The sequence below is a fragment of the Bacillus rossius genome, chromosome 5, assembly GCF_032445375.1.
Source record: "Bacillus rossius redtenbacheri isolate Brsri chromosome 5, Brsri_v3, whole genome shotgun sequence".
Taxonomy (NCBI): domain Eukaryota; kingdom Metazoa; phylum Arthropoda; class Insecta; order Phasmatodea; family Bacillidae; genus Bacillus; species Bacillus rossius.
The window spans coordinates 51,274,834-51,292,014 of NC_086333.1; the positions used below are offsets into that span (position 1 = coordinate 51,274,834).

Consider the following 17,181-nt stretch of genomic DNA (forward strand, 5'->3'; position numbering starts at 1 on the left):
TGCTGAATTAATTAAGGATACGAGAACCGTACGGTTAATCTTCACGCACTAGAGCTGACACGCTGAAAATGGTTCTTGTTTATTGTTTTTTGTGTTAAATGTTATAGGTACCTTTACTCAAGTTGTGTTCGCATTTTTTCAAGGTCACAAGGAAAAAAAATGTTATGTCCGGTCAAACTTTCAGAAAACTAATTGTTAAGATATTTCTTTGTTGCTTGTAAAAAAAAAAACTGATGAGTGTGATAGTTTAGAATAAATGTTTTGTCAAATTGAGAATGGGTAATATTTATTCTTGGAAGCTTATCTTTTGCCCAGACAGTTAATGTTTTGGATGACCTTTACAGCAGGAAGAGTCGCAGGTTAATTTGTAGATAGTAAACGTAGCCACTTAAAGTAAATGTAAATTTATTACAAACGTTAACTTAAAAAAAATGCAAAACCAGATTAGCAACCCACGGCTGCGCTCACAGAAGAAACTGTAACATTGTAAGAAAAGCACGTAATAAATTCCCAACTTCATGAATTAAATCGATGTAGGCAAAAATAGTCAGGTCTCTATAAGTTTTCGTTCAATACAAACCCATTTATGGTTAGAACTCGAAAATGGTAATGCATAGCTATTACTATACCTTTTAATTTTTAGTGTAGATTGCGTGAATGATTTCTTATTTCCAGTTTAATTCTATTCTGAGATATATTCAAAGTCAAAATAATCATACTCAACTTGATTTCCTCTTCAGTATAGAGCGAACTAAAAAAAATCTCTTACTGAAAAGCCAAAATGCGCAGGTAAATTTCAAAGTTCCTATTTCTTTTGAAATGTTATGGAAACTTACGGAACATTCTAGAAACGTTTGGTACATTTTGAAGACTTACATGTTCTCCAAAACGATCTATTTAACATTGTTTCATATTCTACATAGCGAAAATGTTCCGCATCTTTTTCTATTCAAAGTATTCAGCATTTTCGTAGAACTTTTAGAACATTCTCCATAAGTATGACATGGGCATGGATTTTAACTTGACCTGGCGCTGGTAGGTAGGATCTGAACTGTGCTGCTAGTGAAAATCCCAATGAAGAAAACATACCCAAGTTCACCCATATGCTAATAGTTTGCCATTCAAACACTAAATTTCACCCCTGCAATAAATGGTCATATGAAAACTGATTTCGGACCAGTATTTAAGATAATATTTAGAATGTTTAAAATAAGTGATAGTGAACCTTCTAACGTAGTGATTGTTTTTGTATGTCACCCCTGTTGTCACTCGCTTCAGAAATGCTTGGCTGTTTAATACAAAAGTTTTAAATAATATTTGTAAGTATTACCATTAAGAAGTACGAATTTTTATAGTGTACACGGTAAGTAAAGATATTTCTTTTCTGTATTTTAAACCCACGATTTTTCTACCCCTCGCTGTTATGGTTATCAAGATCCGATTTTTACAAAAGATTTGGGCGTTGCTCTTACAAGGTATAATAACATCAAACGGATACCTTATTGGAAATATTAAGGAAGTTATAGCAATTTTTCTGTTTTTCAAAACACCTTTTTCATTTCAACTACTTAGGTCCGATTTTTCCCATAAACGATATCCATGATATTTTCATATATTTTTAAAAGTGATTGGCGTATACTAACGGCAGTGATCGTGACCATTAAAGTGATAGCTATAGCTGTGTGTGTTTTCACAGTTTGTGGGCATGAATTTAATGGGTGACAGGGAATACCGAAACGAGAAAATTTTGTTGTGGAACATATTCCCGGAAAGGAAACCCTGCTATACGGCGAGAGCAGTAGCGCGCAAACTTGAATTTGGCGGGCTTCAGGGGGGCTACTTCATTGGCTGAGAGGACGAGCGATCGCCGCGCAGTGGCGTTCAAACGCTCCGCGGAAAGCAGAAGACAGAGTCGGGCTCAGACGTTTAGTGTTAGAGGTTTGCGCCTCGTCAGGGGTGTGTATGTGTGATAGGAAGGCGGGATGATAAGCGCGACGCTTGCTGGTGCTTCCAGCGCGGTATCGCCTCTAAGCGCAATGCTCTGAACTGGCGCGCAGTCTTCTCGTCGTCACATGATAACTGTGAAATTCGAGCGGTAACCATAACATTGCATGGCGGAGAAATGAAGATAAAGGTGTAATGCAAGTCCTTTTGAGTGCTTTCAAGAATTTTTACCTGGTTTTCATTTGCCTAAGAATAATTAACCGTTGGTTATCTTGAGCAGTTTTTTTAAATCGCGCGGAGTTTTTGTGAACCCTGGTAAGGCGGAGACGTGACAAGTGATGGGTTCATACAAACACGTGTCCTTCACGGGATGGCTTGTGTGTCTCGGGGTTCCAGTTTCTTTGGCCGGCGCGACGGAGGACTACTCGCCCAGCATCAAGACCTCTGCGCCGTCGCTCCCCGGCTTCCCGCAGCGCTTCGGCTCCGGGGGCGGCTCCGGTGGTGGGGGCAGCGGGGGCGGCTGCGGGGGCGGCGCCCTGCCCGGGTTCCCCTCGCCTCACCGATCGTCGCCCTACTCCCCGGCGCCGGCGCCCGCGCACGCGCCCTCGCTCGGCTACCTGGCGGGCAGCCCGGGCCCCGGGGGCGGCGGCGGCGGCGGCGACGGCAGCGGGGGCGGCGGCGCGCTGTGGGGCGGCTACGACTCCGGAGCCCCGCTGCAGCAGTACGTGCCGGCGGCGGCAGGGGCGCTGCCCGGCGCCAGATCCAGGACCTCGGCGCTCACCAACACCCTCTCCTCGCTCACGTCCAGTGAGTACGCTCGCCTCGTCGCCAGTTCGGCTCGTCGCAGGAATGTTCAGCTTCAGTGACCTTGGGTCATCTTCTCCGAGACCAATTCTTACGTTCTTCGTTCTGGCACAACCTTTCCATTTGTTTTCATCGTAGTCGCGTATGTTGGGTTGGGACGTATGTTGTTAAGGGGGGGCACGGGGTGATATATTCCTCCATCCATAAATCCTGAAAAAAATATATATATTATTCCCACTAACAAAAAAAGAAAAGGCTTTTGAAAGCAAACAAGAGCAAAGGGGATCTATTCTACCCCCCTTCCCTTCCTAAACCAAATGCTCCTGATATTAGGTTTCAACATAAGTGCCTAAATGTAACTCAAACAATGCCACTTAAACTAGGTCTTGTTAGAGCCGCATAATTAGGTTTCAATCTTCGTTGTAATGTAACCGCCTAGGTTAGGTTACAGGATATAAATCCTTGTTTAGGTTCTAGCCGTCTACATTGTAAAATCCTTTTGCACTTTTAACATACTTTTTTTTTAAATATTTTACTAGCTCAAATATTTCCTGTAACTTAAACAACATAAAATAATTCTGATTTTTTTGACAGTGTGTTACTGTTCAACTGACCAAATTAATGCTGGAAAGAAATTATTTTCATATATGATAATACTGTAGTACTTTGTTATTGAATTTAAATATAAATTTAATGTGTTGCCTAAGTAAAAATTAAAATTGACATTTAGTTTCTCGCCTGGGGCAGGCTGTAGCTGGCTGGAAGGTGACTCTACCACAGTGTGGCACAGTAATGTGTTTTAAATTTACACTTTTGGTTTATGTCACAAGAAATTTGACAAAATATTTATAAGGAAATTTTTGATAAGTACATAATTATTTTACCGAGAAGATTACGTTATAGAACGCCGTTTGAGTTGGCAACATAAAAAAAACCTGTGATTTTCCCAAACTTTATTGCAAATGTCATGCTAATAATTTGGTAAGGAATTTTCCAAAAAAATATTTTCAACTTTATGTTTAGCGAATGTCGATGAACTCAACCTTCCTGTGACGAGACGGTAACTTTCTTTTAAGTATGATCTATAAATATACATATTTAGTTGGAGGCACACGTACTATAGACGCAGTGCAATTTTGCATCTCTCAATGCTATAACTCACAAACGTAGCTAATTTTGAAATGATTATATGATACTGGTGTAGTGTTCGTTTTCTGCTACTCCTGTCAATTTTTGTACGTTTGTATCTTGTGGGTGTACGTGCTGAGGTGGCAACTATCAATCTGAGAATAAAATACTGTTACTTTCAATGATGAAATAATTGTTTTCACAGATATTTGACACTGCACTACATGCCTTAAGTATTACTACTGTATTTATTCATTCACACGTTCAAAATTTTTCTCGCCCAGTCATGAATGTAATATTTATTACCTAAGCACTGTCTATGATACGCGTGTCTTTCTTTGGTTTGGGACCTGACAGTTTCCGGTTTTGGAAGCTTGGCCAAAACAAGCCGACAATGAATACCTACATTCGAAACGTGTTTCCAGTAAGTATGTCAGTCGGCGAAACGAGCGAATGCTATCTTTTTTAAAATAATGGTTTTAAAAGAACCGTCTTTTTCCTGTTCCAATTATCGGTTTGATATTTCATAAATTGTCGCTTCACATGCTACAGAAGGTTTGCAAGGGTTTACGAGAACGGAAAGGGGGGCGGCGGCAAAATTTGGCACCTGGTTGAGCTTCGAATTTTTTTTAATGCTTGGTTTCACATTGATAGGACAAAATTTACAAATAATTTAAAAAAAAAGTGAGCAATTATTTCAGTAATAGCCAGATTTGTGTAACATCTGACCTCGGTAACGAGCAAATTCATGAGTTCTCATCGTGCAAATACACTTTAAATCTTATAATACAAAATTCAAACACGAAATTTATCGTAGGATTCTTTAAAATAATTTCAAGCGTGACAGATGAAAGGAAATTGTGTTTTCAGCCACATTTCCGAACGAAAATCACACGTAGTTTTCTCACCCGCCTTTAGAATTCGTTGCCGTAAGCAAAAATGGCTATTGAATCTTTCGATTTGCAGAGCAAAACGGGTCCGTCCGATAAAAACAGCAAAGACTTGTAAAAAATAACAATACCAGGCTTTGCCATGATTTTTCCCAAGAAATTTTATTAATTTATTGTCCATCTAGTTAAAATTTCATTAAACAGTTAATACTATATAATTTTCCTTTGGCTTTGTGAACTTAAGTTCGCGCTATCCGCCACATATGGCAGCACCGTGGTTACACATTTACGTTCCATTCTCGAAAGAACTTATATCAAATGCCAAACTAAGATGTTGCACATTAATAAATAAATAATTCTCTAGAGTACCTTGCAACTACTGCGATACACACATATTACGTTTATAGTCACGCCACAGTAATGTTCACAATCTTTAGATTTTTTTAAATTGTTTGGTTTGAAGAGTTGTACTTTAAATAATAGGGAGGGGTTCGAAAAGATTGCTTTTTTGGCCCTTGGATTCCTTTGAATGGCTCTGAGTTGCCCGGACGTGGAAATCAAGGAAATAAATTTCTTAGTGAACAACCAAGCATATTTGCCAAATTACGCACAATTAAATGTTTACATATATAGTTCAACGTCCGTGTAAATTGTTCTTGATATAAAGAGAACGGCATGAAATGCATTAACACAGCACAGCAGTTTAAGTAGAGCATAAATGGAAGCTGAACCTTTATTACCTCCTCTACGAAGGCCAAGAGATGGCGAACACAATAATTTTGGATTGCCATTCTGCACTATGTCAGCAGGTAACAAAACATGACATGAGCGTGCCCTCGAAGTTCTTTTTATCTAAAATTATTTTTATAATTTGAAGTCACTTTTTAAGGGATCATCACACTTTAAAATATTGTGTTTTGTTCTTAGCGTAAAAATTGTGTTCATCAAGTAAATAGAGTAAAATATGTTTTACAAACAAATTTTTAGATTTACCCAGAGAGTTACAAAAATTCCAACGATAAGTTTTGAACTCAATTTCATGAGATAATTTTTGCTAAAACTAAAAATAAAATAACAAACCAACTAGCTCAGAACACACGTTTATTTTCATTTTTGGGAAGTGACTTATAAGGGCGTTTTCAATGATTAATTAACATCAATGTCTTGAAAATGTTCGAATTTTGTTTTTCCAGGTGGTAAAATTTGACAAACATAATGCATACTACTGGTCAAGTATGCATGTATGTGTGTATGTGTATACATTATATACACACATATCAATACGTTTGACTGCCTGTGCATTAATTTGATCCGAAACTGTCAGGTTCATAGTGTGTCTGTATAATTATGTTAAAGTAATTGAGGTGTATGTCTGAATATTTTTTTTGTCCTTGAAACTTCAAGCTATAAAATACCAGTGGAGTTCTCATGTGAATGACGGGTAACATATTACGCGTAGTTTCGTTTCAAAACTATAAGTATGTATTTAGCAGAGTGGCCTAGCCCAGGGGTCGGCAACCTGCGGCTCGCGAGCCACATGCGGCTCTTTGGATGTGAAGCTGCGGCTCTTTAGTTCCGTACCAGAAATACTGCATCACCAGGTCATTTATACAGAAAATAATTTTTTTTATTACAAACCAGTAATAAGCCTGGTTCTTTTTCCCACGACTGTTATATTTTACTAAACAATATGTCATCAAGCAGTTAAATTAACAATTCAAAGCTATCCATCCACCCGAGGTTTTCGGTTTACTAGTACTTACGGGCCCACCCAACAGATAGGCTTATATATGAATAAATTTTTCTTATGAATAAATATATTAGTTTTTTTTATCAAAAAATCTTTATTTATGCAAGTACTATTTATTGTTGGCAAGAAAATTTTTTGTGGCTCTTTAAAAACTCTGAAATTTTGTAAATTGTAATTTTTGGCTCTTCCGACTCAAAAGGTTGCCGACCCCTGGCCTAGCCAGATGTATATCAGGACACATCATTGAGTAGCTCTCAGTTATATATCAGTTACATATATGAGTAGCTTCACAATTTTACTAAAACTCTTTCCATGGATAAAACAAATACCGCTGGTAAACACTTCCTAAAAATAAACCTAATATTTTTATGTTTTTTGAAGTTAAAATTAATTTGAAGGTTTTTGTTTGTCAAATTTAGCATGCGATACGAAAACTTTCCTATCAACCACTGTAGTAGGTTTAGTTTACTGTTGCATTAATGTAAAATTGTAATTTTACAGGAGGGAAAGTTTTCGAGTCATGTCTATGTAATGTTCGTACCTCCGAACGAAAGTGTACTTGCCTATTTTCGTTATTTATCAACAGAAAGCAGTGCTCTGTACCACTTTTTATACAGAAAAAATTATTTGGAGATGGCGGCACTATTTCATAAAAATGGACCAGATTTTTTTCTCTTGGGGTACAGAATGCAAGTCGAACGGGGACAGAAACACGTTAATGAATGGGGATCTCTGCACGTTAATTTTTACAGCAACGTGACCTTCGCTTCTTGGAAACCAGATCCGTCGCCGCGTGACGTCAATAAACACAACGCGTTCAAAGCAACTTTCTCGATGCTGCGCACACGCTCGGGAAGTGAAACGTGACCACGTGTTCCTGCCTCGAGAGTGCGGACCAGAGTCGCCAACTTAGCGACTTTTTCACTACATCTAGCGGCTTTGTCACTACAAAGGGCGACTTTTCAGTGAACGACTTTGTCATTATATACAGCAAATATTCAATGAGCAGCTTTGTTACTATTTGTGCAACTTTTCAATGAGCCACTTTGTCACTAAATCTTGCGAATAGTTAAACAGCGATTTTGTCAATATATAGAGCTACTTTTCAATGAGCGACTTTGTCACAATACGTAGCAACTTTTTAGTGAGTGACTTTGTCAATATCAGTGACTTTTCAATGAGCGATTTTTTTACTTTATATATGGCGACTTTTAAATAAGCGAGAATGTCACTACTAGGTATGTAGCGACTTATCAATGTGCTCAGCGACAATATTTCTCATTTTGTGACTAGTGAGACAGTGTCTTTAATGATATGGATCCGTTAAAATAAATGACTTGTTTTATGAGCCAAGATAACTTGGATATTTTTCACTCCAGGCTAGACTCAACCTGCCTATACATAGCCAAGCTTTGTTTTTAGAGTGCTCGTTGGACTATGATAAGATACTTTTGTAAAGGTAATATCGTTGACTCTTATTCCTACACATACACTGTGTGAAAATCGTAAAAGATCCCAAAGATGAACGTGTTTGGTTTTGAACTATCACGAAATGAAACCGCGAATTTTAATAGTCACTAACAATATGGCGGGAATGTTTATAAAGAAAGTAAAACATATAAATTGACAACCTCTGATTAAAAAATTACTTAACATATTAATTCAAATGTTAGCGAATTTGTAATGAATTTTTGAAATGCTCTTAGTACCTTTTTGACCGACAATGTTGGCAACCCTGGTGCGAACGAGTTGGAAGGTGGTGTGTGAGTAGGAAAGAAGGGGGAAGGGGGGAGGTGTTAATAAACTTCCGCGTCTGCCAGCTTTCGTGCGAATATGATAAATAGGAACTGAGCCGTCGCAATATGATTTTTTTTTAAATTTGGTTTATAATACACGAGCGGATATCGAGTGGACCGTCAACCGTTCATTCAGGAACACTTGTTTTCAAAACATACCCTTTCCCCTCCCCTCCTTCAACTTCGCCGCTGTTAACGTAGTTTGCGCAGTGGAAGAGCCCTCGCGCCATACGATCACAAGCACTGCCGTCTAGGACAGCGGTTTCCAAAATTTGTTCCGCGGAACCCTGGGGTTCCGTGAGTCAGGACGTATGTCGTCTAAAGCAATCACAATTATTGTCAAATAACTTCCTTTGAAGGAGTTGGGGTTCCGCCAAAAGGAAAGTCGATCATGGGGTTTCCCTGGCCGAAACAAAATTGGGAATACCTTGTCTAGGAATCAAAATAACGCTCAAGCAATCGCACGCGCATTTTTTTCTGATTAGAGGGGACCCGCCTAGTCAAGGGGTGTATCTGTGTGAGGCGGGATGATAAGCGCAACGCTCGCTGGTGATTCTAGCGCTGTGTCGATGTCGCCTCTAAGCGCGAGGCTCTGAATTCTCGTCGTGCATAGGTAGAGACCGGAAAAATTCGCGGGTTCAATGACCTCCAGGATAGACTCCACTACACTCTACACACTCGGGCAAATGCCACCTGTTCACTGGCTGCTGACTTGTGAGTCGTCTCGACCGGGTGGCCTGTGATTCGACACTTCTATGAGCGAGGGTCTCTGATTGACCGTCATTGCTCCAGATTAACAGTGAACCAGTGGTAGAAGCAGCGCTAAGGTATAATTATTTGAATTGTAGCATATCACGAAATGAATCCGCGAATTTTTCAGGTCTCTATGCATAGGGCAAGTATGAAATTTTGAGCTGTAACCGTAACATTGTATGTAATGCAAGACTCTTGAGTGCCTTCAAGAACCTGTACCGGCTGTTTCATGTCTTAAATGTTATTCTGAAAAAACGGGTTCGAGCCGTTTTTCAATCTCCTAAAATGACATTTAAAAAAAGCTGATACGGAAAATGAACTACTACTACTCTTCTACCCTCAGGTGTATTGGTAAATGTTTATCGTAAAACGGACAACGGTCGGATATCGTGGGGCAGTTTTCAAATAGCGTGGTTACTTCTGAAGATCTGCACACCGCATGTGTGTCGAGGTTGTCGGGGAACTTAAAATGATCACCTAATTTTGGAACCCACGGGGAATCATTTATACACACCGGGAGGTTCCAGAGTGATACAGACACCTGGTTTGCGTAACCGAGGAACCGGGTACCGATCCCGGTTCCAGGTATCCTTATTTCAGTTTCCCAATGCTTGTTCTCCAGAAACCCTTCCAGGCGAACTCAAAACGCTTCCTTGCAACAGTCCATATTCGCCTTCTTTCCCGACGTCACTGAGGCGGTTGTCGTTTTGTAATATCATCTGTAACGACCTTTCGAAGAGATGTTGAGGACGCCGTCTGCCCGGGCACACATACGGTGCGCAGAGCTTCAGGAAAAACAACGCGATTTCAAAACTGCTCAAGATATCCGAGTGGGGTCTGTTTACGAAAAGCATACAAGAATTCGTCGAGGGCCGAAAATAACTTTTTATTTCGGAATAATGTTTAAACGTTTTTTTTTTGGAAGAGTTAAAATGGCTAAAACGCGTATTTTCAGAGAAATGTTTAGGCTTAAAATAACCGGTACAGATTCCTGAAAGCACTTAAGGGCCTTGCATTACACCTTTATCTTAATTTCTCCGCCATATAATGTTATGGTCACCTCTCAAATCTCATAGCGGTTCTGATGCCCGGCGAGAAGACTGCGCATCAGCTCGGAGCCTTGCGCTCAGAGGCGATACCGCGTTAGAAATATCAGCGGTCGTCACACTTATCATCCCGCCTCACCAACACAACAATAACACCCATAACCAGGCGTGCCCTTAAAATTTAAAGTGTAACCTTTTGATACTCTCCCTTTCATCGATCCGCGAAATTTTTTTTTTCCCTGTTTGATTCGCACGCGCTGTGTATCGAACTGCAACCTCCGCTCGCGCGGGTGTTTCAGACTTGTTTTTCTTTTTCCCGTCGCCGCCATGTTGGTGGGAGCCGATGAGGGCAGCTCGCGCGCCCCTGGCGGCGACTAGCCCGCGGCTCGCCTACGTGATGTTTACAAACCAACAAACACGTCTGCGGCAGCGCATACGTGGCGGGCTGCGTTTCCGCTCGGCGCCGCTCGCGACTCCGCCGTTTAGAAAAAGAGGCGGATCCCGAGGAGAACTCTCGGAAAGTTGCGCTCTGTCGAAAAAAAAAAAAACTCCTGCTGATTGGGAGCGTCATCGCGGCTGTCTCTTCTTCGGCGCTTACAAAACAACAAAAGAAGAAAAAAAACGTGAAGTCCGTCACGCACACGTTTAGAAGGGGCCTAGCTGATAAACGGCTGGATTACGAAAATCGTCACGACCAGCGAGCGTACCCCCCCAACTGCCGTCAGAACCTAGGAAATAACCCTCTTATGTTAACAGATCATGTTGCCTTCATTCCGTAGCCGTACCTTTGTTTAATCACGAAGCACGATATTCGACTTAAGTGTTTAAGGGAACGTTTCCTTTTATATTTTTTTTGTATTTTCATTTTACGCCCCAGACCGCTTGCTGTTACTATTTTTATCATAAATCCATGTAAGTAGAGACAGGAAAAATTCGCGGATTTAATTCGTGGTAAGTTAGAATTAAAACAACTTTACATTTGACTTGCATCAATGATTGGTCCCACAGCTTATGCGAAGAACTCTGAAACAATGAGAAACTCTCACAAAAGTAGGTACTCTCGGGGCGCGTATTTTGTCGGGGTGACGTCACGGCGACCTTGTATTCCATTGGCTACTGAGCGTGTCAAGCCTGTGGTGTGTCCGTCCTGGCATTGTGACACCAGCTTTATGCAGCGGAGTCTTCCTTGTAGTTGGTGGCCGTCTGCAAGAGAAGCCATTGCCCTATTCGGCTGGGCCATTCAGAACACATTTGCTTTCGCACTGAATGGCTGTGATTAGTGTATCTACAGCAGACATGTGTCTGAATGAAACACAGACGATGCTTCAGTGTTTTAACACACCAATTAAAGTGGAAATATTTTCGTGAAGAACACCTAAGTAAGTAATCCTTTTTGATTTCAAATAAATTATTTCACGTTTTCATTGTTGTTCATAAATATCGTTCAGCATGATGGTCTAGCGAAGTTCAAGAACTCAGTTAATTTTACAGGCAGATGGACGTGTAAAATTTTCTCCAGAAGAAAAAAAAACGGTTATTAAATATTTTCACTTTCGCCGATTAATTAAAACGTCAGCGGTCTTTACATCACAGAAGCTAAGCTACTAAATTATTAGTAATGCAGCTTCAACAAAATGTAATGCTTGTTTCCTTACTTGACTTCATTGTCCAGAAAGAGTTAGTATCCTGAAATGTTATCATTCTCATTTGATAACGAGTCTTCTATAAAAGTTTAAATTGAAGTTCGCAGCTTATTAGTCATTTCCTTTTCCCCTTCCTCTATACATGAGCCTCGTCCGTCATCTGTTACCAAGCATTGGTTATGAGCGCACGAAACAGTTTCTCCTACTCTGTGTAATTTTTTTTTGTGTGCATGGGACATAAATATTCATGTCAAATTACAGATATTTGTACATTCGTACATTTTGATGAAAACAACTGTTTCACTTCCTCAAAAATAGTGTCCGCCGTAATACTGGGTTCAGATTCTTACGCGGGCATTTATGTCTTGTGTTGCTCAGAACCTCCAAAAGTTACAAAGTTATTTAAAAACCGTTCCCTGAATATTTTTCCACTATTAAATCTGCACATTAATAAGCATGATAAAATAAAGTCAAACGGTTGAATATTTGATTATGTCTTCCATGGTTTAAAAAAAATATTTGAATGCAAAATCAATAAAAATGAAAAATTTGTCCCAAATTTTCGTAATAAATACTGGAAAGCTATTCAGGGAACAGTTTACAAATAACTTTAACTTTTGGATGTAACTGGGACAACACAAACCATAAAAAATGCCCGGGTAAGAATCCTGAACCCAGTATTACTGCGGACACAGTTTTTTTTTCATGAAAATGTACAAATGTACAAAAATGTCTGTAATTTTACGTGAATTATTCTTCCCACCTACAGTGTGTGCGGTTCTGCCACTGCAACTGGAATTCCCGCAGTGGTTTCGACCGCTTTTCTTTAAAAGAGTTAGCAGGCAGGTCTCTAGGGCGTGAGCGGAGTGAGTTTACATATTGAAATGGAACGTGTGAGCAAGTGGCGGGTGGAAACTGTCCCGCGTATCAGCGGCGAGCGGGCGACCCTCGGTGACCTCGCCTCCCGGAGACGGGACAGCGGCCCGGCGCGGCTGTGACCCCCGCGGGAGGCGGAGGTCGGGCGGCGGTCCTGACGACCGCGGTCGTTAAGGCGCGCCCCGCGTCACCGCAGGTCGTTAGCCGGCGATGTCACCTGCGGCCGCGACTCCCGTCTGGTCACAACACGGCCTCTCCCGCCCACAATACGGCACGTCCTGCGAGGCAGCAGTCCCGCCGTCATCGTCCCAACAGTCATTTCAACGCCATCTTGCGATTTCAAATATTTTGGTACCGCTTGCAATACCACTTCTGTGTTATTTATTTTTTTTTTTTTGGTTTGACATGTTATAGGTAGAGACCTGCAAAATTCGCGGTTTCGATGGCCTTCAGGATAGACTGCACATACCCCTGTACACTCGGGCAAATAACGCAAGTTCATTGGCTGCCGACTTGTAAGTCGTCTCAGCTGGGTTGTCTGTGATTCGATCCTTCTTTGGTTGAGGGTATATAACTGGTTGAGATTCGTCCAGATGTAACAGTAAGCCAATAGCAAAATTATCTAAGAGGTACATGTGTTTGAATTCTAGCCTATCACCGAATGAATCCGCGAATTTTGTCAGGTCTCTAGTTATAGGACTTAGCTTTGGCTTTTTGTTGAAGTCCTCACTTGTGACTATCACGATAGTTGTAGTCGCCCACGTGAAATAATTAGTATTTCCTCGCAACGCTTACAGACTAAAGTGGTTTGCAATAAGGTATAGAATGTCCTAGAGATGTGAATTATGCCTTGAAATGCCCAAAATTGGGATGATATAGTATTTCAAAAATTGAATGATAAAAAAAATATGGCAAAATCGATAACACCGAGGCCCCCTTAACCGAAGAGTCATTTGTACGACATACTGTTAGAAATTACAGTAAATTTGCGTACTTTACAACGATTAACTTAGCTCAAATTAAATAATAATTCATTATTTAAAAATAAGTGAATATTCGAAGAAACTACGCCGTACCTTGACGTCCCTTTTCTACATTTAGGTTTTTTTTTTCAGGGCGAACACATGAGTGGACACAATAAGAGAGAGTTCTTGCTGTAGACTTAACCGTTTTTTTCTTTGAATGTTTTGCCAATAAACCTAGACCGTTATTATGGAATAAAGTTCAAAGTAAGTGAAGTCAGTGTCGGTAAATTTACGCAGATACCCGTAATTTACTAATACACCTGGATAATTTGTAACCTATGTTCTTCGTAAAGTGAAGATGTTCTGAGAAAATTAACGTAGCCTTTGAACAAACTTTAGACTTGCCTGTTTTAATATATTTTTTTTCTTAAGAAATTAACTGTTTTGCCGCCTGGTGCACAGTGTACTGAAAGCAGTTCGACTCGGCAGCCTGGAGAGACGGCTTGGCTGTGGGCAAAGGTCGAGGGAAGGAGTTGGTCGGAGATGTGTGGACGAAGGCAGGAGGAGGAGGAGGGAACAGGGGGTGGTTAAGGGAGTTCTAAAGCTAAAGTGGGGAAGCTTTCAGAAGACGCCGCGCGAGGAGATCCGTTCAGATTAACTCCCCCCCCCCCTCCCCCCGGGACGAGGCCCTCGACAGTAATGGAGGAAGTACCGTCTTCCTACCCTCGTCTTGCGGGCTTTCGCTGGCCAGACCGCTAATGTGGCCAACTACTAAAATACTTCATGTACATGCAACTCTTAAAGCAACTCATTCACATGCATTTCGCTGCCCTGGGTACTTCTGCACTCTTAACTTTACTGTGTCAGAATTGTCAGTAAATTTAGGGACTTTTCAACGGAGAATTCACCTGAAATGAAAGAAGGCTTCTCTGTTATTTCAGATAACTATATCTTCGTATAAACCACGCCGTATTTGAACATATAAGTTGTAAACAGGTTACACACACGTGGGATAAATAACAGTGTACTACCAACAGTCTTAACAAATTTTTTTAAAGTTTGCTAACACACCAAGACTATTCTTTTGTATTTATGTTAAAATTAAGTGAACTTAGTTCCCGAAAATTTACGAAGATAACTGTGATTTTTCGAAGAACCCTGAATAATTTGTAGACATCGCTTTTCGTAAATTTAAGGTAAAATTCTTAACAGTGTGTAATTTTAAACTTGGAGCCTCGCAGTTTGGTGTAGGCCATATCTTGCTTCCGTGCTCATGGGAGATCGCGCACTTTGGAACAAAGGCAGTAATTTTGTTTGGGAAATGGGGAACAAAAATAAATTGGGCTAGTCTTTCTCATTTTGCAAATACACTTATAATACGAATTTAGACATGAAACTTAACATATTATTTAAAAATAATGTCGAGTATGATAAAAATACGAAATTTGTGTTTTAAACTACATTTCTTGATGCGAATCACACGTCGTTTCCGTACCCGCCGCTAGAATTCACGGCCGGAGCAGCTACGACGACTGTCGAATCATTATATTTGCAGAGAGAAAGAAGGTTATACTATATATTGAAACAACTTGAAAAAAATACTAAACCCCAGATTTGGACCAGATTTCCGACAAGGAATTTTACTAAAATGTTGCCCATTTTGTTAAAATTCAGTAAATAGTTAATAAGTTTCCCTTTGTCTTTGTGAACTTTGGTTCGCGCCATCCGCCACAAATGGCAGCACCGTGTTTACATATTTCCGTTCCATGCGACTTCCGTTTCATTCATGAAACTGCTACTACCAAAAGCAGTATACAGAGAGATAAGATGTTTCACATTAAAAAAAAAAGAATAAAATAGAATTTGTATCATATTTTGAAAACTTAGTTCTGCCAACAAGGGGCTCGGACAATACATTGTCACTTTCAAAATGCGTCACTTCCTGTTTAATTTGCAGTTACAGGCTTTGTGACAGCTCACCTCGTATAACTTAAAATAACGTACCGCCTTCACAGAAACAATTTTTCCCCATAACTTCATGGTAAGGGGGGAGGGGTGTATCCACGCTATAACCTTGCCCCTTGCGACAACCAATTATTAAATAAATGTAGGGCAGCTGTGGAGCTGGCTGTTTGTAGAACTGTTATAGTAGACCTTCATTCCACAAACACTTACTTTCCTGATAGGAAATAATAATATATATATTTTTTTAATTTGGCAGCTGAGTATTTTTCAGCAATTTCTGAAAAAATTACTGATTAATGGTTGAATAGCCTATTTCTTTGGAATTTAAAGTAAATTACTTAATTGATGGAATAATTTACTTGGAAGGCAGCTTGAAGACTCTCACGAATCTGTAAAAATCAAGTCAACTTTTTCATGGGATGGACATTGCCCAAAATGTTTTTAGAATACAGCAATTATAACAAGTTCGCTTTAATTTTACATTTTCGTATTCGGCATATGCAGGATGAGTCTAAATTCGACCTACTAACTTCAGCAGCAGGTTTATCACGAAAATGTGTGGAGGAATAAGGATCCTACCCCGAATTTTTTTTTTTTTTTTTGGAAAACCATTTTACGATAGCGACAAGTTTCGCTGTGGTTGTAGAAATTTGTTCAGTTAAACATTAACCGGACCCTTAGTGCTCCGTTTTATATGTTTTTTTGTCAGTTATTTGCGATAAACAGTTGCTCATCTTTGACTTGAAATGCATATATACGATTCTCGACAAGTCTTTCAAATGATAAGTAGAGACCGGAAAAATTCGCGCTTTCGATGACCTCTAGGATAGACTCCACAACCCCCTACATACTCAGGCAAATGCCACCTGCTCATTGGCCATTGACTCGTGACACCTGTCGACTGGGACGCTTGCGATTCGATACTTTTTTGGTTGAAGGTTTTCCATTGGCTCAAAAGTCCTTCAGATAAACTGTAAGCCAATCACAGAAGCAATATAAAGGTACAGTTGTTTGGATTCTAGCATGTCGTGAAATGAATGCACGAATTTTTCCGGTCTCTAATGATAAGTCGTCAAACTAAAATTCTCCTGTTGGGTGCGTGCAGCCGAAGAGTGTCTGTGAGGTTCGGACTCGCTCTGACCAGGCGCGCACGCAGCGCAGGCGACTGTTGGAAACCGCCCGGAGCGCGAACGCGGAAGAACAGCCCCCGATGCTTTCGTTTGGGCGGCACGTGTCCGCCCGAGCTTTGTGTCCGTCCTCGTGCGGCGGCGGGCGGTCCGGCCCCGTTCCTGGACGACACGGAAACGGCGACGGATCACGCGCAAACGGCGACGGATCACGCGCAAACGGCGACGCGGACGGACCCGCACGCTTTACCTCGACAATGCTTACGCTCTTCCGTCATACACGTTGCTCCGTGCGATCAAAGAGAAACCGAGCACTTGGCTTCGGTGGTAGCCATGTTAGTTCATGTTCTAAATACGTCAAAAAAAAAAAAATTGGTTGTCTGTAAAGTCGGTTTACGGACGATAGTTTAACTTGACAACATCATAACAAAACATTGATGAAATGATTGCATACTTTTATGAATAAAATTGAATCATTTTTTATTAAATTATCA

General features: G+C 40.5%; 1 protein-coding gene across 2 annotated transcripts in view; it reads left to right on the plus strand.

Annotated features, from left to right (window-relative positions):
- The window catches only part of LOC134531789 (box A-binding factor-like), a 335,983-nt gene that overhangs the window by 243,776 nt on the left and 75,026 nt on the right, over positions 1 to 17,181 (plus strand). For both annotated transcript variants that reach the window (XM_063367716.1, XM_063367717.1), the window contains exon 4: positions 2,341 to 2,751. In XM_063367716.1, coding sequence (XP_063223786.1) covers positions 2,341 to 2,751 — 411 coding nt within the window. The remainder of the gene's footprint in view (positions 1 to 2,340; positions 2,752 to 17,181) is intronic.